The sequence below is a fragment of the Cebidichthys violaceus genome, unplaced genomic scaffold (assembly GCF_023349555.1).
Source record: "Cebidichthys violaceus isolate CVI_PGR_0920_01 unplaced genomic scaffold, fCebVio1.0.p SCAF_11, whole genome shotgun sequence".
Lineage (NCBI taxonomy): Eukaryota > Metazoa > Chordata > Actinopteri > Perciformes > Stichaeidae > Cebidichthys > Cebidichthys violaceus.
The window spans coordinates 5016072-5043896 of record NW_027176274.1 but is presented as its reverse complement, the minus strand read 5'-3'; the positions used below and the strand labels follow the sequence as shown (position 1 = coordinate 5043896).

At 43.0% G+C, this 27825-nt stretch overlaps 2 protein-coding genes across 5 annotated transcripts in view; one reads left to right on the top strand and one right to left on the bottom strand.

Moving 5' to 3' along the window:
* Window positions 1-18620, bottom strand: part of myo1b (myosin IB) — a 57138-nt gene extending 38518 nt beyond the window's left edge. For all 4 annotated transcript variants that reach the window (XM_068701507.1, XM_068701516.1, XM_068701525.1 and 1 more), the window contains exons 1-3: window positions 18443-18620; window positions 10414-10560; window positions 7680-7795 (exon numbers count right to left, since the gene is read on the bottom strand). In XM_068701507.1, coding sequence (XP_068557608.1) covers window positions 7680-7795; window positions 10414-10539 — 242 coding nt within the window. In that variant the 5' untranslated portion in view covers window positions 10540-10560; window positions 18443-18620. The remainder of the gene's footprint in view (window positions 1-7679; window positions 7796-10413; window positions 10561-18442) is intronic.
* A 1200-nt stretch (window positions 18621-19820) lies between these two features.
* On the top strand, window positions 19821-26147 carry LOC137865914 (eIF5-mimic protein 2-A-like). Its single transcript, XM_068701495.1, has 12 exons — window positions 19821-19929; window positions 20550-20623; window positions 21131-21307; window positions 21526-21620; window positions 21730-21795; window positions 21911-22046; window positions 23005-23114; window positions 23340-23510; window positions 24400-24546; window positions 24638-24776; window positions 25050-25172; window positions 25422-26147. Exons 2-12 carry the CDS (start codon window positions 20560-20562, stop codon window positions 25451-25453), a joined length of 1260 nt encoding a protein of 419 aa, XP_068557596.1. The 5' UTR covers window positions 19821-19929; window positions 20550-20559; the 3' UTR covers window positions 25454-26147.
* The last annotated feature ends 1678 nt before the right edge of the window (window positions 26148-27825 follow it).

Here is a 27825-nt window from a genome sequence, read left to right as displayed (position 1 = left end):
TGATAATCGCCTCCAACATATACAAAAACATACATTATTGTAAATATATAAGGCTCTGTGGTGGAACAATATTCTACGCAGCAGTGAGTCTTATCTATCAACCTCCATTTCGGTATGCCTCTCATGTGTTGTTATGCCAGCTGTGTACACAGATAAAAGGCTAATACCCATTGTTCTGGCTATGAATGGAGAGAGTTTACAATGGTTTGGGGACAGTCACAGATAAAAGAGAATCTATGAAATAAAATCTTGTGCTCGCAGAAGCAATAAATGACAGCGCAGGCCATGTGTAATCAGCACGGTGGTAAGTTATCAGCAGGTAGGTGCGTTATCTTTGGAACCAACAGAGGAATTCAGAACCTTTCGCAATTAATGGTTGCCATTAGGTTAAGTAATCGCAGATGCTATGGGCTACCAAACACAACCTGGCTCACACAGTATGAGAAATTCAATATGCAAATTGGCACAGCCACCAATGTAGTAAAAAAAATTGACAATAAATACAAATCAAAAACTATTGTCTTAAATAGCATTAGGGCCCTGTGGGAAGTGAATTTAGGAGAGAGGGTTTATGACATCCTACCTCAGGATTCCTAGCTTGGGAATCCTTTAAGTTAGGACTGTTCTGTAAAAACTAAATCCTATCTAAAGATATTTTTCAGAAATACAGTTTAGAAAATGATTGCTATAATATCAAAAATCCTTAAAGATAAGAAAGAATTTTAGACTTAGGAAGTTTCTGTAATGAGTGTGCAAGTGGACTAGACCTGCTGCCTTCATGCACAAATGTAGCAGTTGATTATGAATGGTTGCATCATCCACTTTTAATACATTTGCATTATATTCTTGGGTTGAAGCAGTGGGTGGACAAAGAAACACACACACACACACACACACACACACACACACACTTTCCCAATCATGTCTCTCGAGGATCACCCCGCTCACCATTACGCCAACACACATGCTGGAGAGGACTCACTCTGCCCACCTGAGTCAAAATGCCATTTCAACAAGTGCCTACTTAAATCTACCTACGCTCAGGTTCTGTGCTGCAATTTACGTAGGCCTCTTTGAAAACAGTCTTATATAATACCAAATCAGTGTACACTACACGTGGTGCAAGCTTGTTACCGAATAACTGCAGCTGGACAAAATAACAGAAAGAATGCACCGATGGAAACGGATATGAACTGTTTCACATCTTCTATTTGACGGTTAGAAACAAGGACATCAAACAGGACTGACCTTATCTTAGAACTACCATTCTTGTGTCTTATTAAGGGCCTCCTGTGTTAACAGTTTTATTACAGTTTGAGTTTTTACAACATATTCTGACACTCGAGTCCGCTGCGAAACAGTACTGCAGTCACACAGCTAATATCAACTCAATTATTCCACAACAGATGCAGCCGAATACAGTACTTCGTCAGATTGAACAGCTTTTCAGTTCAACAGTTTGAAGGTAAGACCAATACAAAAAAAAAAAAAAAAAAAAAAAAAAAAGGTGCAAATGTATTTGGGTAAGCTGCCAAAACAAATTCTATAAATTATAGGAGGGAATTTCCAACTTGTACTTTTTGCCTTTTGATCAGTGTTCCGACTGACAACACTGGAAAGGTAACCACAGCTCTGACGCTATGATGCAGTAAATGGCTCCAAAGTCCATCCCACCTAGCGGACAAAGCGCTACGTTACCATGGCTCTTTATCTTAATCAAACATCTTGCAATATGAAATAGTCTCATGCCCGTTGATCATATTTTAAATGAATCCTTACACTAATGGTTCATTGGCAGGTTTGTGTTGCACATTATGACATAATTAATTTGCTCTCACAAACTTGGCTGTGGTTAAATAGAAAGAAGCCTGAAGTGATGCCAGGGCTTCACAGCGGCGTTGGTTCTAGACTACTGCAAAAGCCACGTGCACCGTTCTGTGCAAAGGGCTGAGACGGTAGTCGTAATGCAAACATACACATCACGTAGGACGGGATCGCTCAGAGGGAATGCTTTTAGTGTGATCCTGGTCAGGCAGGCACTCAGTACGAGCAGCTCACTCCCCCACACGTGATCTCTGGTCTTCTTCAGAGCCGTTTGACGTAATCGCAGGCCTTCCACTGGAAACAGCACGATTCAATGCAATGCGTGTTTCATGTTCTTTGGATGCACTGGAGTTTCTTTATTTTGGGTTGGATTGTGGTTGGGACGATCAAGGATTTTAACGTCCTACTCATTCTTGAGATATGACAAACGGTATTTACTGTGCGGAGTAATACAGCAGATACACAAAAGCAAGGCTAAAATCTGAGTAAAAGACAATCCCAAGTGTCTTGAGTATCATCATAAAGCATGCTATGATGAGCATTGCAAGGACACACACACACACACACACACACACACACACACACACACACACACACACACAGACACACGCCTTAAGAACAATTAAAACAAATAAACAATAATACTCCTAGGTGTCAAACGCTCTACAACAAAGCAGATTTCACAGCCAAGCTGTCCTAACCTTGTGCAATAACAGCTGAACACCCCGACATACGCCTTGCACGGGGCCTCTTTGCTCCATTAGCCAGTCGTGATGCCCCCCCCCCCCCCCCCCCCCCCCCCCCCCGCAACCAATGCTCTAGTGGCACTAGGTATTGAGCGCAGAGAGCATCGGGGGTCTCAATCCCTCATTAAACGTTGGGGAAATACGATCCTACCCTAGAGACGTGGGGCTAGCTGCCTGTCCGCACGAACACACACACACACACACACACACACACACACACACACACACACACACACACACACACACACACACACACACACACACACACACACACACACACACACACACACACCAATCTGTGTCTGGCTTGGGCGGAAGGGGACACACAAAAACTGATTCCAGGCCATCTGTAATGCTGCTGTGCATGGAGAAAGGCCACTGATTAGTTCATCTCTAATGCTTCGACTTTGTGTAGAGGGGAGGAAAACACCTGCCAGTTAATTATGAGGCGCCTCATCTGGGCAAAGGAGCATTTTGCTAAATTGGCCGGCAGAGCAAATGATGGACACATGAGTGGTCCTCTATAAACCCAGCTGGAGAGTTCATTCACATTTCCAAACACATGCATATGCTTTTTTTTTTCCCTCTCCATCCAGGTACTTTTTTTTTTTGATGATTATGACATTTCAGTTCAATATTACACAAATGTTGGACTCTTGGAAATTAGATTATTGCTGTTGAGATTATATTTATAATGTAGCTGGTACATTCTCATGTCTTTGTTTTGTCATTTTGTTTTTCATGTAAGATCATCATTTGCTTCAAAAATGATTACCCGAATCATAATCTCTATGTTGTGACTTTGTAAACTTCACGACAACTGCATGGAAACATCTTATATCTTGTTCTTAGTCGATCAATATGTACTGTAGTGGTCTCTGGCTTGGCAAGAGCCAGGGTATATACGCAATAGGCCTAACTCTAATTAAGATGGAACTTAACAGGCAATTAGTCTACTAACAAGTTTAGAGATAGGGGACCAGCTGCAGCTCTCCCTCCAGCTGATGGGCACACATACACACACACACACACACACACACACACAAACACATACCTCCATTTGTCCAGGGATTACAAGAGCAGGTGTGAAATGGATGAACACCTGCACATACTCACTGTTTTGTACTCGTGCAAAAGACACAAAAACACCACCACACACACACACACACACACACACACACACACACACACACACACACACACACACACACACACACACACACACACACACACACACACACACACACACACACACACACACACACACACACACACACACACACACACACGGTATTTCAGGCACCCTTGGAGATGCGGACACACACCAGCAATGAGCCACTGATGATGCAACGGCATTAATTAAAAAAGGTAACACGTTTGACTAATCCAATTCTGCTCAGGCACATTTTCCTGGCTTTGAATCAATAACCTTAAGAGACATTCATCTTTCATCTCGTCCAAACAGACTATCCAGGATGCTTAGTCAATCCCCACAGCGCCGACGCAGACAACCAATTCACTTTAATAAATGTGCTGTGTGTTCTGAGGAAAGCGAGGACTAGAGATTGTTTTGGGGATGGGTTTGACATATCAGCTGACATGTTGTCCCTGTGCACGGCATTTCACAGTGGGACTTACTATAGGCACAGAAAACAGATTTGTGACGTTCTGTCACGGTGTGGTCCATGACCCGGTTGTATCCAAAAATCTTCAAAAACACTCCAAGTGGACGCTGCCAACGAACACGGCGGTGTTATTTACACTGCGCTGCTGTTTCTGAAGGGGGTTTAAGGGTTGAGCAATTATCTGTTGCTTGTTATTTGTTCTGTCAAATATCTTTGCAGTGACAGTAAGGTGAGAAAATCAATAAAGTCAGTAGCTTCATGCTTGAAAACTAAACATATTGATATTAGGAGATTATTATCTCTGCAAACAATCATGTGACAAAATGTCCTTTTTGTTCAGCTGATGGAGCAATGCTAACTTACTGCAAGTCAATGGGGTTTCATATACACAGCCTAAGATCTTTAGGAGCTATGGCACATTCAAACATCCCTGTGAGCTCCTTTGGCCTTAACTGATGCAGCCTGTTCTGAGCTGCTGACATTACAAGTGCCTGATGAGGCAAAGACAGGAAGAGGAAGATTCCTAGGACCCCCTGATGTTACCTTAATTAAAGCCAAACACTGATCCCTTCAGTCACTGCGGTAATAAAGCCCCCCAGCCAGTTGAAGCTCATCCATGCAAAAAATAAGGTCATGAAAAACTTTGTGGAGGCGGGAAACATCACCAGGAATTGAAAGTCATTTTTTGATTTAGAAATATTGACTGGACACCGTGATTATATCCGTAGAAGATATCTATGATTCCTTTTTCTAAAAATGATGCACTTTTCTTCTAAAGATGAGCATTTATCAGAGCTATATTGTTGCACGTATTCAGACTTATTTATTATAATTTTTTTTTACCCTACGTTTGCTCAAAACTCAAATTTAGCAGTTTTTGCTGCAAAGCTGTATGACTGCAGAGCTATAGCTAAATTAAAGAATAAGCTACAATACAAAATTATTAAGAGCAAAATATCACAGTTTTTGAAACTTATTTTCACTACTCTGGTAAAGGCTATTGTCTAATAAATGCATTTTCTGTAGCTTTAAAGTAACACACCCAAATAATTGTGAAGCTAAGTGAGCTCTAATAGGAAAAGGTGTAGAAAAAAAGAATTTGCCTTGTGTTTAGGGCATGACACACCACCATTTAAATCCCTTATAGTGATGCTTGCTCTCTGCTCTGCTTTGAATACCAGTCAAGTCAAATGTATTCAAATGAAAACATCAAAATGTCTTTCCAAACCACAGCTGTCCAGCTGCTTCTAGATTTATATACACGAGTGAATTAAAAAAAAAAAAAAAGTCAAATTCACATTTGTTGACAAGACCGCCTCCAACGCTGTAAACTTGTCACCGGGTTATCGGCACCTAAATCCCAGAGATGGAAGTTGCCACCTCTCGTCTCATTCCTCACTTGGACAGCTTGAATCTCCAGACAGAATACATAAATGAGTTAATTGACGTCGCGACGGTATCGACACGGACGTGACAGGACATGGAAATCAGAACAACTGTGCTGATGCATTCGACAAGACCGAGGGTTTAACATTACTTGAGGACGATGAATGCAAAGCCCAAAGCTTGGTCCAGATGGCCTGACCGGAGGATTAAGATCAATTTATGTAGCATGTTGATACAATCTGCCTTTGACTGGCATTTTAGGTCCCGTTCAAGAGCCTGTCCTCTTAAACGGGGTTTAATCTTCTTTACTTAAAGACTAATGGTAAGATGGGTTTCAGCATGTTTAGAGGATGCACATTTCAGTCAATAGAAAGCATTTCTTGTTGACAGTGTAGCCCAGTCATCCATCACTGGAGACGCAGACATTGAGAGCAGAGACGTTGCAGGCTTCTTTCTACTCCACCATGCCCTTAGTTTGGACACTTTTCCGGTTGTGTGTATTCTATTGCAGCTGGTTCTGCTTTATTATTAGGTGATGGATGGTAGGCGTATTTGATTATATCTTCTTCTCTCTGGTTTAACACCTTCAGTCTGGCTCTGTGGATTCACAGATGGCTTAGTTGTTAGTCGTTAGTTTTAGCCAGATGAGTTGGAATGGCTCAGACAGACAACAAAGAAGTAATTGAGTCAAACACAAAATCTATTTTGCTAATTCATTACAACTGTCATTTCTTAGTCAAGAACTTGAAGTTAGCAGCATAAGGTAAGCAAAGGAGCATAGCAGTGATTTTACATGTTTCACTCATACAAATCCTGGGTTCAGTTCATGTCAGTATGGTATGAAAATGACTACAAAGATTGACAAATGGTTGGCTATTTAGCCTTTGGTAACTATCTAAATGATCTTGTGGTAAGGCAGTTGAGAGCAGAGAGCATTTTTTTAAATGTTTGACCCCTGCCAAACAGCAGTGTTGTTTAATTGCCCCAATATGAACATTCCGTGGAGTATCCTTCTAGCAACGCACATGTTTGGTTATTGTCAGAGTTCACAAAAGTGATTAATCGGTTGGGAACACGTGGGACATTTTGGCATCTGTGTTTTCACAATATTGGTTCAATGGCAGATTTTACAGGGGAATAAAAAAAAAAAAAAGACAAAAGACATTACTTATCCACTTCAAGTGCAACATTTCGGTTTAAGATATCAGTCATTTAGATGTTCTGCGATACACTTTGTTTACCAGAGCACATGTCCCAGCTTTAAGCCAACAAAAGCACTTTTTTTTTAAATTATTTTGATGGGGAATTTGTTATCATACCTCAACAGGTAGATGGATACCTGCTAAAAAACTTGATGCTTTCATTTAATACAGAGCACTGTGGAGCCGACCATGACAAAACCTCCTTGTACACACCAGCGATCCCCCACCAGTATAAAAGAGGGAGGACAGGCACTGGGACATTTAAAGAAGAGGGAAAAAAAGGGAGCAAAACAGCCTGAAAGTGTGTCATGACACTTCTGTACAGCTGGCTGTAAAGTAAAGCCAAGGAGCCGGCTTTTGTCTGCAGGGAGTATGTCTGTTCTGGGACTGGGGCACTCTCGCTCTTTCGGTCCGTCTCTCTGAGGGGTTTTGCTGCAGCCTAGAGACACAGCAGGCTAATTGACGACTGCCAGGCTTTGTTTTATCTTGGCAGCCTCGCAGCCAATGTTGAATAAATGTTGCCATTGGACAGATGGCATGCCACAGTGCTGAATGGCCAGCAAGAGCACCAGACTGACTCTCCGTGCAAGAGCTAGTGTCCGTCTGATCTCAACCCCCTCCCCCTCATTAATCACTCCAAATTGATAATCCTTACAGAGGTTTAAAAAAAATAAAAATAAAACACTATCTTCAACAGACAGATGCCAGTTCCTGCTCAAAAAAATTCAGACTAACAAAGCCTTGAAGTGCCATCCACACCAGTTCTTTGTTGCAGCAAAGAAGGATTTTCACATGAAAGACACCAAATTGAAAACCTCACCGTCAAACTCTAAATGGCTTTAAGCAGGACACAACAATTTACATAGATACCGAGTGGTTCTGGGAAGCGGACTCACATGTGTGGACTAAGTTCATAGAAGTTCCTGTTGCGATACTCCTCCACTTTGTCTGGAGTGAAGATGGGCAAGGACCTGTAGGGGTTCATGGAGATCACCACACTGCCAATGTAAGTCTGCAGGCAGAAGAAGAAATGAAAGGGTTAGAGGGAATCGACGTTTACACAGACTGGTGCCTAACAGCTTTCCCTCCCATCTGTCCATTTGGGTGTAAATTGTTAAGTTGTGGTGGGAGGAATTCTGCCTCTGTCAGCGTCTCCCAGCTGGGTGTTCTTAATGCGTTCTTGAGGCATGCGATGCCTGAAGTGAAACTGAAAGACACTTAAAAGACGAGGAAAAGCGTCTGGAATCTGTGGGCTAGGCAGCTAACGCAGACTGCAAAGAGGTCGAGGTGCTGAAGGCGGGTTTTAGTAAGTGTGTGTCCAAACATATGATGCCATACCAGATATCATGTAACACCTAAAGCACTAAATAAAATAGAAATCTTTCATGTAGCATTAGCCAATTACATAACATGTAATTAAAGTGATATCCAACAGGTTAGCAGTGCTTTTTTTTATTTTTTTTAAATGGTTACATAAAAAGCACTGCGTTTCTGTTTCATATTTTTACATAACATTCGCACAGGTACTGTTGAACAGATAACACTTCTGATATTTCTGAAAGCGAATGTAACCAGCCATCATCTTCATTGTCCGCCTACGCTCAAAAGGGAGCCCAGAGAGCACTTTCAAACATCAACCTCAAACATGTTCTTTGCTTTCCATGGTAATGGCTGTTGCATAACCCACTCTGACAAGAGTGGAGCACGGCCTTCCCTGTGGCAGCGCCACAACCTCCCACAGCCTCTTGTTCATAAGCCCACCCGAGGCAAGAAGAGGCCATTTCAAGTGCAGAGGAAAGGAAACAAAAAAGGAGAAAGTAGAATCCTCGTGACCATAAGCCCAAAGCACACTCAAAAAAAAAATGTGTTGCCTTCAGCCTCTGCAAATCATTACGAATATGAGCCCAAATTGCAAGGGGACTTTATGATAATTTCATGAATCTTTTGAACTATCACATCATAGATTTGTTTTATCATTAGCTACTTATCATAGAAACATGAACCGAGGGTGAAAAACAAGTGTACAGTCTATAAACAAATACAATGTGTATCAACCTTTCCAAACAAAAGTGACGCATTCTTTTCAGATTCAAAGCAGAATGCTTGGATGATTCATCACTTGCCCAACAGCTACATAAATTAATCATTTTCTTTCTTTGCCACCCCTTTTTTTTTTTTTTTTTTTTTTTTTTTAACGACAATGTTATAAATCCATCACTTCAGCACGACAGTCTGGAAATCTGTGCATAGATATGACTTGTCATGCATTTGGTTATCATGTGAAACATTGGGACTTGGAATGAAAGGGCCTTTAGGAACTGAGGTTATGGCTAATTAAAACATGGATGGAGCTGGAAACGCAGCGATTATGTAGAACGACTTCCACAGATGCTAGTTACACTCTCAGAGAATCCATTTAGGACGGAGGCTGGGACTGATCGTCCTGCTACAGTGTTGGTGTGAAGGAAAAGAGGCCATTACATCTAATCATGCAAGGCACAATGCAGAGCTAATCACGGTTAAAACAACGAGGGCTTTAGGGATTAAATAAACATGAGAGACACACTCATTGATTTCTCTTGCTCAGAAGAAGAGGAAGAGTCAGACATGAGAAGCGGGGCATCAGTTAACAGGGTGATCTTCATTCTCTTTGACTTTCAGCAGAGTTATTGGATACATGATGCGCACTCCCCCTGCAAAACAAAGCCATGTTTCTTCTGCTGTGAGCTGTCATATGATAGTTTGGGGGGGGGGGGGGGACCATTTGCGAGGAATGATGCCACACGAGGGAAAAATACATTCACATGCAAGAGTTGTACACCACAGATTTATTGGATAAGTATAGGCTTCAAAGCTTTTCCCGGTCATCACTCTTGAGGTGCAGCTTACGCCACCAAAAAAAAAAAAAAAAAAAAGGCTCCCATTATATACTTGGAGCCATGATTTACCTTTTCCATGAAGAAAGAAAAAGGGAAAATCAGAAATACTAAAATAGTGCACCTTTTGGAGGCGAGTTTATTAAATAAATAGTTTTAATTGCATGCTTGAGCAGTTCCCCCGACATTTAGGTCAACACCACACAGGAAATAAAAAAAAGCTCGGCGCTTACAGTTGAGGACAGAAAATTGAGGGCATTTGAAATATGAAAACGCGATTCCCATTCCTCAGCAGGATGTGGGCTGCATCTCGGCAAAATATCTAGCGCGCCGCGAAGGCAATCATCGCTATATGAGGTGACATCATCCCTCGGGCCCGGAGCCCTGTGAGCCAACAGCAACCAGAGCAGAGCTGTAATCACCAAGGCTGACGTCTAGAGCAGTGAGCACAGTTCCTCAACCCCCTTTCTTCTGGAGACAGCCAGCCAGTCCCTTCTTGTCCCTGAGATCTGGATGTCACGCCTCATTTATAAAAAAGGCATCATCTACATTCCTTGGTGATGTGATTCATTGATTGGTCGGTTACTGTGGCCGAGACTTAAACGGGTGAGGGAACGAAAGAACAATGGAGGCGTGAAAAGTATATACGCGTTTCCTAAGGGAAAGACGTCTATAATCGGTCTCTGGGAGCAGCAGGGACGAGCAGAAGAGTCGAACGCAACACAGTTTCATGACTTGAATATGGCGGACTCACGTAGATCTCATTGTGGTCAAAGCGGTTCCTCAGGTTCTCAATGAACGAGTCCTCGGACAGGGGTTCTAGGAGGACCATGTCGCCGACCCCAATCATGTTGTCTAGAAGTGACGTCTTCACCTCCATTTTGGCTGCAGGTGTCGCCCCCTGCACAGAAACACAGAGGAAGGAAGAGATACGTCACACTTAAGGTAAAAATGTAAAGGTTTTGACCAATAGCAGGCGCTACAGAGAAGAGCCAGCAAAGTCAGTGAAGAAGAAAACTGCCAGCAAGCAAATGCTGAGGTAAACAATGCATGTGTTCCGGTGAAAAAACGCTGGTTCAAGAAATGTATGACATTATTGCGCCCATTGGGCCATTATTTTACGTTTGTTGTCCATCATTGTGAGGGCTCCAACTAAGTTTTTCAGAGAGGCCTTCTCTGATCACAAAATAAACAGTCCTAAACTTAGCCAGTGCAAACAAACTCCGGGGTGGACATGTTTGTACAGCAGCGGTTTGACTCCAGGGGAGGAGCGGGGCCTTCCGATTGGCTGTTCAGTTCCGTGGCATGTGAGAATGTCTCACAGGCTATTGCATAACTACGGAACTTTGCCCTTGACCTCTCGGTGTCTGCTCAACTGGAATCTGCTCCTGTTTTGGGGATTCTTATAATTAAAAAAAAACAACAAAAAAAAAACAGTCTGTTTCAGAGTTTCTTTCTGCAGCCCTCTGGCTTGTTGCAGCAATATAATATTTGTGGCCAGTAAAGGATCTGGGCTGGTGCGCACCATGACAAAGACACTGCTGCGGCAGGCAGTTTTCAGTCCAGCGTTGCCTCCCATCTCCTGTTGGACAGTAATCCCGATGCTATAGGGCTGGAGATAAAAGAGGGGCCTCGGATACATTCAGGGCCTTGATACGGGGCTTTGCTGCACTAAAACCCCCAATGTCTGCTGTTGTCTATTATATGAGGCAATGTAGTCATCTATTGTTCCCTGCTCTCTTAGTAAGGTTCAGCTTTTTTGGCTGGTACAGAATAATATTAATACTAATATATATATATATATATATATATAAATAAACAAACACTGTGTATGCACTCAGTTTTAGATATGTTTTTCAATGGAGGGGAAATATAATGTTCTGTACGGATTAATATTACAGAAATATCTGATAATGCAGCCAAAGATGTGCCGTGCGAAGTTCGTGTTTGGGGATTAAACCACTGGATCAGGGGATAATAGAGAATGTGATCTGAAACAATTGGCCGACAGCCAAAACAGGACGACTCCAAGCGCCAACACTTCAGTAAAAAAAAAAAAAAAAAAAAAAAACCCTCACTCTGGCTCCGAGACGCAGCCCTCTATCAGCTGTCAGATCAACTTTTTTTGCAGCAACTTCAGAGCTGCAAGACATTCCTGAAGAAATAAAAATGGATTCCCTGCGTAGACTTCCACATCCCTTTCCCCCTGGCTTCTGTTCCCCCTGCAGGGCACAGCGTTATTGGACCATAAAGAAGTTGCCAGGCTCTTAGTGGGAGGCAAGACTCTAGTTCCAAAACCACTCACACTCAGCATGAAAACAAATCTTTGAAGAAAAAAAAAAAAAAAAAAGGTGGGCCGAGACTGAGGGGGAAGAATGTTGAAAAATGATTGATGTTGTATTGCAATTAAGACATTTTAAAAAAAGGGCTGTAACAGCTCTATCTCCAACCTGAGGCGTGCAGAAAGCAGTGGGAGAAGTATTTCATTACTTGTCAACCAGTGAGGTCCGGAACTTTAGTGCACGTCAACTAGTGCAATGTGTCCGTCTGACGGCATCGAGTCAAACAATCCCCGTTCTGCTCATGTCTACCAGCTGCTTTGGTTGTCTGCAACGTTATTTTGAATCAAGTCATTTCCTTTTCACGTAGTTGCGGATTCTCTCGAGGGATGAAACGGCAATCTCCTGCTCTGTAACATACGTCATCTGTAGGGTAGCATTACATTAGCTTAAAATAGAATAGATTCCTACAGTCTGAATTACAGTCAAACATTCATATATATACACCTTACAAGTGCACATACACAATTCCTGACCCTCTTTGAATATCGATCATCCAATGATGTACGTACGAGCTCGCCACAATCAATAATGTTCAAACCCGATCACTACAAAGTTAGTTAGCTGCCCAGCTACAGCACACTGACAGTAAGTGCATTAACATGCTACAGTGAAAGTGCTGAGTCTAGTCTGGTATTAACAAACAGGACTTTAAAAAGGACAAAGCCTACTCCTCAGTGAAAACAGATGCTGAAGCCCCCCCCCCCCCCAACCCCCTGATGACTCGGGGGAGAATGGAACGGGTCTGACCAGCAGCATATTGCATCCGTCTGCACTAGCCTGGCTGCTGCGTGCCCTCAGCTCGTCTGCTGATAACCCACTACCCCAGATTTGCTACCGGCTTCTAGGCAGAGAGTGACACAATGCCATTAATAAGAGTTGCTGCCTGCTGTTAACTGTTGTACTGGATCCAAAGGGGGCAGAATGAGAGAAAACCTGACAGCCTTGATTAAACTCAGGGGATTATCCTCACCGCTGAGTGGTGGACAGATGAGAATATGGCCAGTCTATGTAGGTAAACAAATGATTTTAGTGATTTTCTTCAATGTACACACTAAAAATAACTCCTAGTTATTATGATTTTACAAATTTCTATAAATACACTCATTGTATCCGTCTAAATCAAAAGGGACCCTAGTATGAATCTTTTGCAAATGACTAAATAACTGGATTAGAAGCGTCCCGCTTTATCAATCTCTCTGATGCATTTTGCATCAGAGAGATTGATTAAATCTCTTTGATGCATGTTCAAGAGGTGGACAGCACACGTGCCCACACAGTTTAGCTGCTATTAATCTCAAATCTAAATCTCATGAATCAGTGATGTAGAGAAACTTATGGTCAAATACCCTCGTCTGGATGCATGTTCCCTTTCCTGAGTGTGCTCTCCAAAACCTGACTCTCTCTCTCTGTGTGTGTGTGTGTGTGTGTGTGTGTGTGTGTGTGTGTGTGTGTGTGTGTGTGTGTGTGTGTGTGGCAGATGGGGGTTTACACATCATTTAAGTTTGGCACATTGAACGCTGACCTTATGAGTCAAAAACATAGTGCTTAAAAAAAAAAAAAAAAGTGGATCTGAAAAGTGTTTAAATAGGATTCCCTAATAATTACTTTTTGCTAGGAAATCCTGGTTCAACTCTACCATTAGTCATCCTCTGCTATCAGCAATATAAAATAAACAGAATACCTGCGGTTGACACTAAACAACCCCCCCCCCCCCCCCCCCCCCCCATCCCCTTGATGTCACGCTATGAGCAGCATGCTGGCAAAACAACTACCGCACCTTGAATGTCAGGAGAAGGACACCACTGAGTCACTGTTTAGATCCTACATATGACATTCAGTACAAGTCACAGGTTTCCATTTTAAAATTGGAGTTTGATCTAAATCTATAATTCCAACAGATTAAAGCTCTGTTTTTAGAGGCGCCGGTGATTTTATGTGATAGACCTCAATGCATACCACCAATATTATGAGACACACTTTGCTTCCTGGAACTGACCTAGATTTCCCAGCAAGATCAAGCAACGTGAAGGAAAAAAAAAAAAAGGCCATTAAATGTACATATATTATTTACAGGCCGTAGACTGAGGCCACGTGATCGTTTCTGTCCTTAGCGAGGAGAGAAAGTCAATGAACCAAAAGGTCAATAGCCGTGCAGGCATTCACATTCATGCAAAACACACCACTACTTGTGAAAATACGAAAGAAAAAGTCACTAAAGCAGCTGTTACTTGTCAGGGTGCGTGTGCTTGATGACATGCAAAGCAGCTCAGAGTGGCTATCAATTTTGAAACGGCCGTTTTCATCACGATCGACAAAGCAGGCCTGCAGTCTACCACGACATGTGGTCTGTGAGACAGCAAGAGGGCATTGTTTTGCGCCACACAGAGAGATGATTGCCGCCATTCTACCTTGAAAGCGATTGTTTGAGAACACGGAGGCGTCTGTGCGTGCAAACAAACGATGATAGAACGCATTATGCGGCGTAATAGCCTGTAAAAATCCCCCTCAGATCGAGCAGGCCACGTCAGCGGCCAGGAGAGTCACAACACCACAGGCTGCTGGCAGTGACGGAGATTAAAGCGCTCCCTAATGGAGCAGCAGCAGCAGGGCGGTGCCAAAGAGACGGCCGGAACAGAGAGGACAGAGGTTTAGGAGGGGCAGAGAGCGACCTGGAATCCAGAGCCTCAACAGCGCTGCAGGTGTGTGTGTGTGTGTGTGTGTGTGTGTGTGTGTGTGTGTGTGTGTGTGTGTGTGTGTGTGTGTGTGTGTGTGTGTGTGTGTGTGTGTGTGTGTGTGTGTGTGTGTGTGTGTGCGCACAAACAGACCGGCACTCCACTTGCAGGCGCACTAATACGAGTGCCGATTTGATGATTTCGATCCATCAAAAGCCATTTTGCAATTCAAATGGGAGTTTTCATGGCACACAACCTTCCAAACTGGTTAAACATGAACCTGTAACCCAAACAAACACCGTGCTTTGTGTACAATACAGTTCAAACACCAGGGAGACTGGTACATTTGCAAAACACGGGCCTACAGCTGGCAATCAAAATGACAAAGGGATCAAACAACCATACCATAATTAATCCAGCAAGCATAAACACAACCTCGATTGAAACGAGATGACCGATAGGAACAACAGTCTGTGTTGGCTGTAAACATTCTTTATTAGCTTCTTATTATAAACAATGGGTTCCTACAAGAACCCATTTCTGTATTTTGACAAATAGAGCAGAACAGGATTTGTCATTTCTCCCTTCTCTTCATAAGCAATGGAGCATATATACGTGTGCCAGGACATCCCTTACGTATACTTATTTCCCTTTGTAGTAAAACACACTGTAAAACCACCCCAAAGTGATTTATACACCATGGACAGATCAGGTGAAAGCTATGAGCCTTTACCAAGAATTTTAACTTGCATCGTGAAACAGGTGGCAGTTAACATTGTACTAGCCCCCTCCACACACACACACACACACACACACACACACACACGGCTCCCAAATGACGATGCCAGGCAACTGTCTGAATCCTATAAAACACCATTACCCACAGAACATAAAGCATGCTCATATCTATGCTCACAGTCCACTTGTAAAGCTTTTAAAAAGGACGGCTCTGGTGGACTTGTATATAAAAACCCCTGCCTATGGAATCCCTCGTTTGTACAATTAATACGGTGGACAGTCTTCTTTTCCATCGTCAAGGTCCGGGCCGTTGCACTTTACGAGTAACAACAGCTGTAAAGTGGGCAAACCACTATCGGCTATCAAACCTCACGCACACGGGAGAACCCTGCAAGGTTGCATTTTTTTCCCCCACCGTGTTATAGTACACGACTCGCACTCAAACGTTCCCCAGACTGCTCTGCATTAGCAGCGTCGGAGTCGTCTGCAGAACAGGCTGTCAAACACTTGGTCTGGCTTGGTTTGCCCTAAGTGAATGGAGAAAGCAGCTGTAGTGGACTTAACAAAGCAGCAGTGAGCTGAATGAAAATGTACAGGGTTATTACTCTGGGTCCACGGGGGGAGACTAAGGACCGAGAGTTCTACAATTAAAGTGAATGGGTGGAAAACTCTCTGAGTCAAACGGCACCGGGGAAAGGTTCTTTGTTAGGGTCGAGTTGTACCCTTTCAACTCTAAAGTAACATAACAGAATCAGACGTTCTAACCGGGATCATGGTGCATCACAAAGTTGATGGAGGCGCTGAATTGGAGCTGCGACTACTTATCAGCAGGACTTTGGACGCTTCTTCAGAAAGCGCTCCTGCAACAGAGGCAGCTGAAGGCTTTCCACGGTCCAGTTCAGTGCGTGGCCCGGTCCACCTCTGTGGACGCAGGGTTAACACAAGACGCACGCCTCACTACGCCGAGCAGCACGGCCAGACAAGTCCAAACACTGTTCATCACCATGGCGCTGGCCCGGGGACTCTGCTCCTCTATACACACACACACACACACACCACATTAGACCACTGCATATCACCCACCAGTGTTCATGACGGAGGCTTTTTGGCACTATAAAACACAACAACAATACACTGATGCAACTGAAAGCAGGCCAGCCAACAAGCTCACACTGAGGAGAGCTACTGGAGAAGCCAACAGTCCCCACACACTGACGTCGTCCAAGTCGGAGCTGAAGGGTTGTTACTTTTTTTTTCCAGGAGTCTCTGTGCAACTGTGGAGGCTTGCCACACACACTACCTTTCACAGTCATCTTACATCACCGTTTGTTTGATCAGTGGGGGTAATAAAGTTCCCATCTGGCTTCCCGACTGAGACTCTGGCTAACAGAGACGGGACATATTTGTGGAAAACCACAAGGAGAAAGACACAATCCTTTAAAAAAAAAGAAAAGACAGAAAAGAAGGTCTTATCTGATCCTCTTGGGAATTTCAAGTTCACAAATGGAATTAGAAGTTGAAAACTGCAGGATACGAAGTGGTGCCAAAGCAGAGAAAGAATCTTCCATCAAAAGGAGAGCAACAAACTGGAACATTTAGAGATTTAGAGTACAAGAAGAATGTCAGTTTGTGATGTTTCCGCTGAATTCATGTTTTGTATCAGTGACGACGGCCCAAAACTTAAGAAGCACGAATACGTTTGTCCTGGAAATGTGCGCAAATGATCATAGTTTGGACTAAACTGCTTCATGCTTACGGAAATAAAAAGGAAAATAGGAATCAAAGTCAAGGTAAAACTTGTGTTTAGACTGAGTACAATCAGCAGTTCCTGCATAGACCTTGACTCACATTTGAAAACTCATCACAGTTGCTGGTTCCAATTGGAAAACGCAGCTCTACAGTAACAAGAACATTACATGCATCCATGGTGTTTTTACAGCAGCATTTCTCATGATTTAGTGTCGTGTTTTTTGGTTTTTTTTTTTTTTATCTGATGCAACCACAGGGTATTTTAATACTGTAGAGTGATGTAGCTTTTTCCTCCACCTACTATAGTTTTTCTTCCCAGAAGGCATTCCTCTCCTCCTCTGATTTATAAGTCCCAGGCTGGATCCCACAGGGGATCCCGGTGGAAAGAAAGCAGGTCAACGCTGACAAGAAGGAACTTTGGGATGTTTCTCAGAGAGGTGAATAGTTTCATTCATGCGGTCCGTGCTCAGCAGTAATGTATTCCAGTCAGCAGCAGCATTAGGATCTGTTAAAAACCGAGGGCGACTGGAGGGTAAACCGAACTTCAGTCAGTTTAAAGCCGACATTGATCTTTTTCGGTATGGATCCAAGTGTATCCACAGATCATAGGGTACATAATGTTAGGATGTAATGTTAATGAAATAGGAAGATTTTACTTTGAATGATCCCACCGTGGAGGTCAGAGTTGACCGGTTTCATTTACCCCCCACAACAGACGAAACGCCCATTCTACAGACGGCTTTACATTCACACGTTGTCCGGTTTGTGTGATGATCTGCCGGTGTGGAGCAGGCTTCTCTGTCACCGTCTAAAAACGGACTGAACTCGGAATGAGTTCTGAGAGTTGACACATCTGCTGCTGTCCTCCGCGTCGGGCTCTGCAGGAGTTTGACTCTCGTCAGCTACAAAGATGGCACTTAAACCCGCAGATGTATGCAATTAGCCAGCGCACTTCCCATTAGCATTGCCAAAAGTCAGCCTTAGTTTAGGTTAAGAAAGAGACGAACGGCGAGACTAACGCGGACACAATGAGTCCTACCGGGTTTTATCCTCCAACTAATGCAATCCGTACACAAAGAAAAAGAAAGATAAAAAAAAAAAAAAAATCCCAACCCCCTCCTGCACGAAGTGAGGTATGAATGAGTTGGGAAGCAGATGGTCCAAAAACAATACAAAGTTAACTTTGGGAAAAGAAAAAAGTTGCAACAGTGTAACAAATACGACTCAAACGGGCACAGTAGTTACAATTTTCGGCACATGTAACAGAAGACGTGAAACTTGCCTCTTTATCTCTGCAAGAGTTGCTCCCTCTCGTCCTAAATCCACTCTGCGAACAAAAAAGTAGGATCCCAGAGGTGATTCTCCAAGTTCTGGAGTGGCTCCTGAAGCCCTTCCCCGCTGCCTTTATTCTAACGCGTGTCTGCTGTGCTGGATGAGGCTGAACGTGGCTCTCATCTGGACCTCAGCACTTTGAATGGAGCTCTGGATGGACTTGAGAGTGCGGGGTCCGCCGGGCGTAGGGAGTGGCTGGAGCGGCGTCTCTGGGCTAGTCCAGCGTCCCTTAATCACCTCCAGCGTAGGGGGAGGTGGGGCTGTGATGCCTTCAAATGTCGTCGGGATTTTTAGTGGTAAGCGCTCTCCGTGACTCCAGCCGTGATTATGGGCAAAAACGACGCTTTAATTCTAAAACCCTAATCCAAACGCCAGTCATTTCTAATAGTAGGCTACACCTCACATCCAAACACAACAATCTTAAATGTGGTGCCTTACCGATAACCCAACCTTGGGCCAGAGGGTGGACTTGTCGTATAAACAAGAATGGACTTTCCGGAAAATTAACGAAAAAGTGATTAATGAATAGACTGATAACATGTGGTAAAGTCATGCATTTCATTATTAATTTTTTGCATATGTAAACAAAGGCAGTCGTTGGGCTAAAAGGTCAATCTTGGCGAAAAAAAGGCGAAACATTAACTGCCAAACCTTCAGAACCTATCTTTACGAGGTGAATGGTAACGCAACATTAAAGTTTTCCCTTCATCCCATGGACGGGTAGCCCAACCACCCGACAGCACAACATCCCCCTCCTGTGTCTTAATGATAGATAGCAACGACTTGTTGACCCATTGTTTAATGCTCGCCTACTAACGCTGGGTCAGTTTGGTGTGTCAAAAGATAGGGTTAGACCATATACTGTATGAATGAATATATATGTACTTTATATATAAATATACACTTTATACACAGTCTAGTCTATGGGTTAAACCAATCCCGATGACCAGAAAACTGACACTGTTCAGAATTTTTATTTTGTGAAACACGTTATCTATTCAATCCTTTAGCGCTGACACAGCGCTGTGGAGATAGGTGGCTATGCGTAGCCTATTCATTCCAGCGTTAACGAAACACAATGACTACGAACTGTACAGGGGGGGTTAATTGCAAGGGTTGACGTTAGTAATCAATTTTGCAAAGTATGTAGGGAGTAAATTCAACCGTATTGTATAAAATAGCTACCTTTGCTATTACGTTCACCATGGTTATTTTCATTATGAACATATATTTTCTCAGTTTTTAACAGTTTGCGAATTGTATTCACCCCACACAAGTGTAATGACCCACATGGAATCAGTGTTAATGCGCATGCGTTGTGACGTCTACACTTTCCTCTTCTCTGGGATTGACTGCTAACGCTACCTGACTGTAACGTTTCACCAGTGATATTAGTTTTTATTTTACGGACTGTTTTTGCTCATAACGAGGATTTCGGTGAGTTGCTGATTGTCTTTGTTCGATGTAATTGAGCGACGGTCATATATTTAAGCGTATCTCGGCACTGCGTCAGGCTGACTGTAGCTAGCTGGTTAAGCTAAGCTAAGCTAACATTAGCATCGACGTTACCCCGTGTTGTTCGAAGTTAGACATCCACGGCTTTAACATGTCGAGCTAACGTCAATTCGTTGGTGTTAAAGTTTGTGCCATTTTACCAGATCTTGATTAACCAACATTTTGAAAATCAGTTGCGTTAACTGTACGTCACGTCGTTTGGCGTATTCGCACCATAACGGTGAACACGGTTAGACCAACGGCTTTTACAGTTACCATTATGCTGGTATACGCTAACTAAATTATGCATAAATTGGCACTCAAGGATTATTACATGGCTCCCGAAAATATGTCGGATGGCTAGCTTGTTTAATGCACAATGTGCTAACTCCACGTGGTTCCCTTGTTGGTTTCCATTACATTTAACGTTACGTTTTGATGAATGTTAAAAACGGCCTTCACCTTTTGAATGTTGTGTCGCACTATGTACATGCATATTACAGAATTAGAACGTTTATTTTTCATGTCCTGATCTTAATACCTTTTTTACTTTTGTCTTTCAGAGTGTCTTTTATGAGTAATCAAAGGCAGCAGAAGCCTACGCTAACAGGCCAGCGTTTCAAAACCCGGAAAAGAGGTGAGAGACTCTAGTGAATCGCACAATGCTGCACACAGATCTTTATCGGAGGTTCTAGTTGTAATGAACAAGTAGGCCTCCATCAGATTTCACAAAGAGCACATGCTTGATTGTCTTCCAGCTTTTCATAGTACTGACTTTTCCATCCAGCACCTTACCTGTTTACAATCACAGACACCTGAATATGATTGTATGGTTTTATAACTGAAGAGCACGCCCATGTACTGAAGAGCACGCCCATGTGTTCACTAATTAGATATTTAACACATTTAATTTGCATATTACAGAATGGTATCCGGCCAGACACTGTTGTGTGGCAAATACATTAAGTTTAAAGGATGTTTTTCACTGCTACTAAAGAGTGGGCACATGCGCATACTTAAATGTGACTACTCTAGGATTTTACTGTAATGCCTTATGCAAGAGAATATGTGTGTGTCCGAACATGACTTTTAGAATGTCGTAAGTGGCAGGATAAACTCATGTATAATTGTGTCTTTTTAACAGATGAAAAGGAAAGGTTTGACCCCACCCAGTTTCAGGAAAGCATCGTACAAGGTCTGAACCAATCTGGCACTGATTTGGAAGCGGTCGCAAAGTTCCTTGATTCCTCTGGTGCCAAGCTTGACTACCGACGCTATGTAGAGACTCTGTTCGACATCCTGGTGGCTGGTGGGATGCTGGGTGAGAGGCAGCACTCTTTGTCATAGTTCTTTCATACCTGGTTGAGCTGAAGACTTTGTGTGTCATGAAACAAATAGTTCCCAGGAAAGCTTTTACATTATCATTCAGGGTTTTTTTTGTTGCATTTGTAAACGCACAATAATACAAAGTAAAGCAACCGAGTGGAGTTATGGAGCATAAGAATCACAAAGTTCTGAAACTGTGTTGTTTCTTTTCAGCCCCAGGTGGTACGTTGTCAGATGACATGACCCGCACAGAGTTCTGCCTCTTCAAAGCACAAGAGGACATGGAGACCATGCAGGCATATGCCCAGGTGGATACCATTAAATCCCTGATCAATTTTCACTGTCATAACAGGGAAGTTAAGAGTCAACTTGTTTCCAGTTAGTACAAATAAAGAACTGTTTGTGTTTCCTTTTTAGGTCTTTAACAAGCTCATCCGGCGTTACAAATACTTGGAGAAAGGATTTCAGGAGGAGATTAAGAAGGTTTGCCATTTGCTAAAGGCATCTTTAAAGGAACACATAGTACCTTTCCAGGTCAAGTTTCTGAATTCATGACTATGTTCCTCCAACTTAAATGTGTTTATTTTCTTTTTGGCAGCTGCTGCTGTTTCTCAAGGGCTTCACTGAGTCTGAGCGCAACAAGCTAGCCATGCTAGCAGGAATTCTGCTGGCCAACGGCAATCTCTCTGCAGCCATCCTGAGCAGCCTCTTCAACGAGAACCTGGTCAAAGAAGGTACCGACCTCTCTGCTTCGTAGGCGTGACCAGTTGTGTCATTCATTGTTTTCAGAAAAGAACTGCAGGTAGAAATAGTTGGACTGAGATTAAATAATTAGATGTTAAGTAAGATCTTTGTTTTGCTCTCGTTAGTTACTTACCTGGAAATCAACACACGTGTACTGTATTTTCCTGAAATGCACATATACTAAGCATTATCCTTTGCAATTACAATGACGAGACCATTACTACACAAATTAAACATTTGGGGAAGTTAATCAGTTGGCAGTGACAAATGGTCAAAACTTTAATCCATCCATAGATAAGCAAACAGGCTTACAAACCCACATGCCGAGCTACCCTCAAAGAACTAGTGCCAACAAAGAGCAGCTGATCAAACTACAGTCCAACCAATACTGCATTTTTTTTATTTTAGGCCAATATTGATATTTGAGACCCTAACCCACATACACGTACATCTACACCCACATGAGAGGAAATGAGTCGTCAATAGTCCTCATTCCTAATCAACAGAGAGAGCCCAGCATTATGGAAAGACAAAATAGCCCATCATTTACGTGAATATGTTTAAATTAGTCTTGTTAAATGCGTTGAGTATGAATTTATATTGTCTGACAAAAGGATGCAGATGACCTAGTTAGTGGAGTTTTTGTAGAAGAAAGAAACTAAACTGTGATTTAGTTGGTCCCAATGGTGGCCATGTGGCTTAATATATCGGGACCTTTTAAGATCACTGGTAGAAGGAGCTGTTGAGTATTTACGGTACATAACTTATTGAATACACCTGTGGTATTAACTCATTTTGTTGGGTGCATCCTTGTTTTAGGCATTGCTCCAGTTAAAACCTGACTAATCGCATCCTGTGAGGTTGTTTACCAATGTAATACTCTGGCCTAACTTTATCCATGCAGGTCTGTTCGCAACAGCTGACTCCCATTTTTCTGCATTTGTTCAGGTGTTTCAGCGTGCTTCGCTGTAAAACTCTTCAAATCCTGGCTTTCTGAAAAGGACATCAACTCCGTCTCTTCCAGCCTCCGAAAGGTTGGCATGGACAGCAGGCTCATGGTGAGAATGACGAGGCTCAGGTGAAGTACTGTGCTTCCCGGTGCAGTAATGGTCAGCAGACTGCCTGTGCACTCTAAATACGGTTGTTTGATGAAAATATGATTAACAATCTGCTGTGATTGTGCCGTGCGGTACTCGGGCATTCATGAACAATGGCTTCTTGCAGAAGAAACCTTGTCTGGCTGAACGGGCTGTGCCTCAATATTTGACTGTGTGCTTTTTCAGGAGCTGTTCCCTGCCAACAAGCGCAGTTGTGAGCACTTCTCAAAGTACTTCTCAGACGCCGGACTGGAGGAGCTTTCGGACTTTGCCAAAAACCAGCAGTCCATAGGTGCTCGCAAGGAGCTGCAGAAGGAGCTTGAGGAGCAGATGTCACGTGGGGACCCCCTCAAAGATGTAAGCCCTATTAATTTTTTTCCCATTTTGCATATCAACACCACTGAGGGTTGGCACTCGGTTTGTACTCGACGTAGTGAAGCACCAGAAAACGACTCGATCTCTGCCCCCCGAGGGGCTCGTAGGCTCCTCGAGTGGTCGCAGCGCATGATCGCTGACCTCTGAATATTTGTAACTTGGCGCGTGCGATTGAGTGACCGTCGGAGATGGTTCACTGATAAAAGCACCATTTACACGTCTAGAGATTATACAAAGGAGGCCAATTGGTTTTGAGGCGCTTTAGAAACAGGAGGTCTTAAAAGTCTTCATTGAGTGTATATTTTGCAGCCAAATCAAATAGTTTACAGGACCTTCGTTAATTCATAATGCATGTAGTACTTGTTTCTTTACAGGGCTTGTACAAAGGCAGTAAAGTAATTCATAAATATGAGTTTACAGATAATTACAGTCCCTCCTCGGCACTGTGGAGGTCAGTTAATGGCTTTTTGCCGGTTACACTCGTTGTCTTTTTGATTCTCCACAGTTCATTTTGTTGGTACGTTGTTTGTGCATAGAGTACATGCTCCTCTGTGCATGCTCGGAGCTCGCGCTCCATCTGCAGAGGCTCGCGTGCCAAGCGAGGGTATAAACAAAGCTTAAGATTGCTTTCTTCTGAACCTCTTCACCCGTTTTGTCTTGAGGAGGGCCGGAGAGAAGGAAGCAGTGAATCAATGACACGTTGCTGAAATCCACTCAACCTCAATATATTATCTGCTCCTGCGAGCCTCTGTATTCTGCCGGGGTTCTCGTACCTCAGACCTTCTGAAGCAATAAGCCTCAGCATAGCTGGCCGTTGTTAGCCCGCTTTTCCAATAATGTGTGTTCCGTCCCTGGACCCGGGGTCCTGCAGATCATCCTCTACGTCCGAGAGGAAATCAAGAAGAACAACATCTCTGAGCAGAAGATGATCGAACTGATCTGGTCCAGCGTGATGAGCTCGGTGGAGTGGAACAAGAAGGAGGAGCTGGTCACAGAACAAGCCATCAAACTTTTAAAGGTGACTTGGCAGAGAAGACAGTTGATTTACTAACCCAACGTGATTTAAGAATTCAGAATAATACAACGTATTTCTGTTTTTACATTCTCAGCAATACAGCCCACTGCTGAAGGCGTTCACCTCCCAGGGCCTCTCTGAACTGACTCTCCTGCTGAAGATCCAGGAGTACTGTTACGACAACATCCACTTCATGAAGGCATTCCAGAAGATTGTTGTGCTGCTCTACAAAGGTAAGTTATTTGTTTCTATAAAGCTCCTTTTTATTTAATTTTTTTTCCATCCTCAAGTTAGCGGGGTAAAAAAAAAAGTTTTATAGTGAGGAAAGCTCTGAAGCCATGCGTGAACGATGCCAGATGGCCAGAGATTATAGCCAAAAGTTTCTCTTGATTGATGTCTTCAACCTACCTGGTGACATTTGTTTTCCAAGCACCTGTGGAAATATTTGTGCTGTTGGCATCATGTTTGATAGATTTATTTTTTTATGTTTTTGTTTGTTCTCAAAGCGGATGTTTTGAGTGAGGAGGCAATTCTGAAGTGGTACAACGAAGCCCACGTCGCCAAAGGAAAGAGCGTTTTCCTCGAACAGATGAAAAAGTTTGTTGAATGGCTGAAGAACGCAGAGGAGGGTAAGCGTCTCTCTGCTTTAATCACACAGTGTTTTTGGTTCCACCTCTCACAGCCCTAGTATGCCATAACATACCATGGGTTTGTGCTACATCTCATTTTTTCTGATGAACAAACGGACGTATCGGTTTATCTCATGTATTCTTTTATTTTTTTCACTGCTGCGTCTAAGTTTAAACGACATTGGTGGTAATGCTTATTGTGCGGTTCTGGTCCATAGTGCTGACTGCTTTCTGTTTTTCTTTTTACAGAGTCTGAGTCTGAGGAAGAGGAGGCAGACTGAGGACCTCTACCATCTTGATTTCTATTTTTACATTAACATAGCACCAGATGCAGTAGAAGGACTCGTTACAGGAGTCTGTCTGTATTTTGTTTTTTTTTCTTTCTTTCTTTCTCTATTCCCTACCTCCTAATAACTAGTTCAACTGTAATGTAAGGGCTTTAATATTTTCATTTCCAACATGTTTTCTGTCTGAATCAATACTTGTACTCTTCTTTATACTCCAAGAGCCGGTCACAGAAACACATTTAGCTAAATGGATCGAAGGCCCTTTTATGTAACAAAGGGGACTTTTTTTTGGACGGATGGTTCCCTTTGAAATCAGCCAGTTTGGAGGCATATTTCACAGCTATTCTATTTAGTCATGGAACTCATTTGCCAGAGGTCTGTCTGTGAAGCCATGATATCTTGGTCCTCTGAAAGGCAAACAGTTTTGAAACCTCATTTTACATTTCTGCCAATTATGTGACAACGTAGAATTTTTTTTTTTTTTTTTTTTTTGCCAATTTGTTAGATTCATCTCCATTATTGGTGATGAAAATATGCCATTTCAAACAGCAGTTATGATGGCAGTGACTCATAAAATGACCTTTAATTGTTTTCTACATCTTACGAAACAGAACCTTGCAATTGTATTTTTTTTTTCCTTTACCATACAGTTTGACTTTTTAAAATAAAGGGAAATTAATGGTTTTCATTACTGCTGGATTTACTGTTCGTCATATCAGATCACCATTAATGTGAAGTTGCGTAATGGAGAGTTTATGAGCAATTAGAAGAATATTTCAGTCATAAATATGGTACTGAAAGGTTCTTGTAGAAATGCAGGAAGGTCCCTCTGTTGTGTCACAGATCAACTTGTGTTCCTCAGTGTTTGATTGTTTGATCTGCTGCAGCCTCACTTAATCAAGTAATCAAAGGCAGCCTCGCATGCGTGACCTGAGGAGCAAACAACCGGCTCGCTCACCTCGCTGTGTCCCACTTTTAAATGGTAATTATGGCTCAGTCAAGCATGCGAAAACCAGAGCGAGATTGTGATTCAAGATGCTCTGAAAGCGGAGGTCCACGCATTCATCACGACAAGTCATCTTACAAAGTCTGAGAAACGCACACCGCTCATTTTAATGCCACACTGCAAAACCAATTCTGAATTTTGAGTGCATATTTAACCACATGCGCTGCAGGTGATATTAAGGTGTCAGGAAACTTTTTATTGATTTTTTTCCCCCCCAACCAACCAAAAATTCTATTTTGATACTTTTTACATCTGCGGTGTTGAATCGAGACCATTATCTCCTCTGGAAAGGATCTATTCATGCATGCTTGAATATGTTTGTGTATCGTCCAGAGGAAAATGATTCAATTCAGCACCAGACAGTTACCCAGGCCTTGAATGGAGTGGATGAGGTAGGAAATATTTTAAGTCAAGGCGACGCTGAATGACTGACTGAGACTCGTCTAGACCTCTGTAACGGTTACTCAAATGTCTTTACAAGGGCCTTGCTACATCGGATGGGTAATAAGGAATATGTACACAGCAGAAGAGCACCTCGATCATTATTGACTGATTATCAATTTCACTCGGTACCAACAGATGGCAGTAAGTCCTTAAAAGACGCTCTTTCCATCCATTAAAGCCCTCCACAGTTTAAGAGTAGAACTCAAATGGAAAAAGCCATTTTGAAGAAACCAGACTGGAAAGTATTAGACACAGGCACAGCTCCAAAGCATCCGACACCAGTGTTCCCTCTGTCCCAGGAGGATCTGTTTGCCTTTTGGATTCATTTAGTCCCTCTAAAGAACATGAAACAATTTTGGAGAGTGACATGCGGGAAGGAGAGGAACACGGCTGCTTTTGAGATTTGTGTGTGTGTGTGTGTGTGTGTGTGTGTGTGTGTGTGTGTGTGTGTGCGCGCGCGCAGTGCTGAATGGCAACGATGTTCCCCATTCCTTCCATGTGCAAAGCACCGGCAATGCCATTTTGGTTGGGCCATTATCTGCTTGTTACCAGCGCTGCCTCTCTTCTCTCACACACACACCGCTCACAGCGCTCCTCCCTGCATGTCATTTTGTACAGGCACCGAGCACGGCTGCGTATTGAGGCAGGCTCTGGTATAATGAGCTGTGCACACTGTGCCTCTGACACATCTGTTTGTTTTGCTCCCATTTTTAAACAATTACATATGCTGCTGGATATACAGTAGATATCCCGAGGCTTACCTTTTTCCCAGTTGTATCTCAACGTGTGGAAATCGGGGGGGGGGGGGGGGCCCTAAACACACAGAGCAACACAGAGCAAGACAGACTGGTCTCTATAGTGACCGGGAGGCCACACACGTCTGCATTCCCTCAGCGCCGATTCATGATTTCATCTC

Coding starts and splice junctions, on each gene's coding strand:
- LOC137865914 (XM_068701495.1), top strand. CDS start 20,560: ATGAGTAATCAAAGGCAGCAGAAGCCTACGCTAACAGGCCAGCGTTTC. Junction 21,796..21,910: donor TTCAGGAGGAGATTAAGAAG/GTTTGCCATTTG, acceptor TCTTTTTGGCAG/CTGCTGCTGTTTCTCAAGGG. Junction 24,777..25,049: donor TGTTGTGCTGCTCTACAAAG/GTAAGTTATTTG, acceptor TTGTTCTCAAAG/CGGATGTTTTGAGTGAGGAG.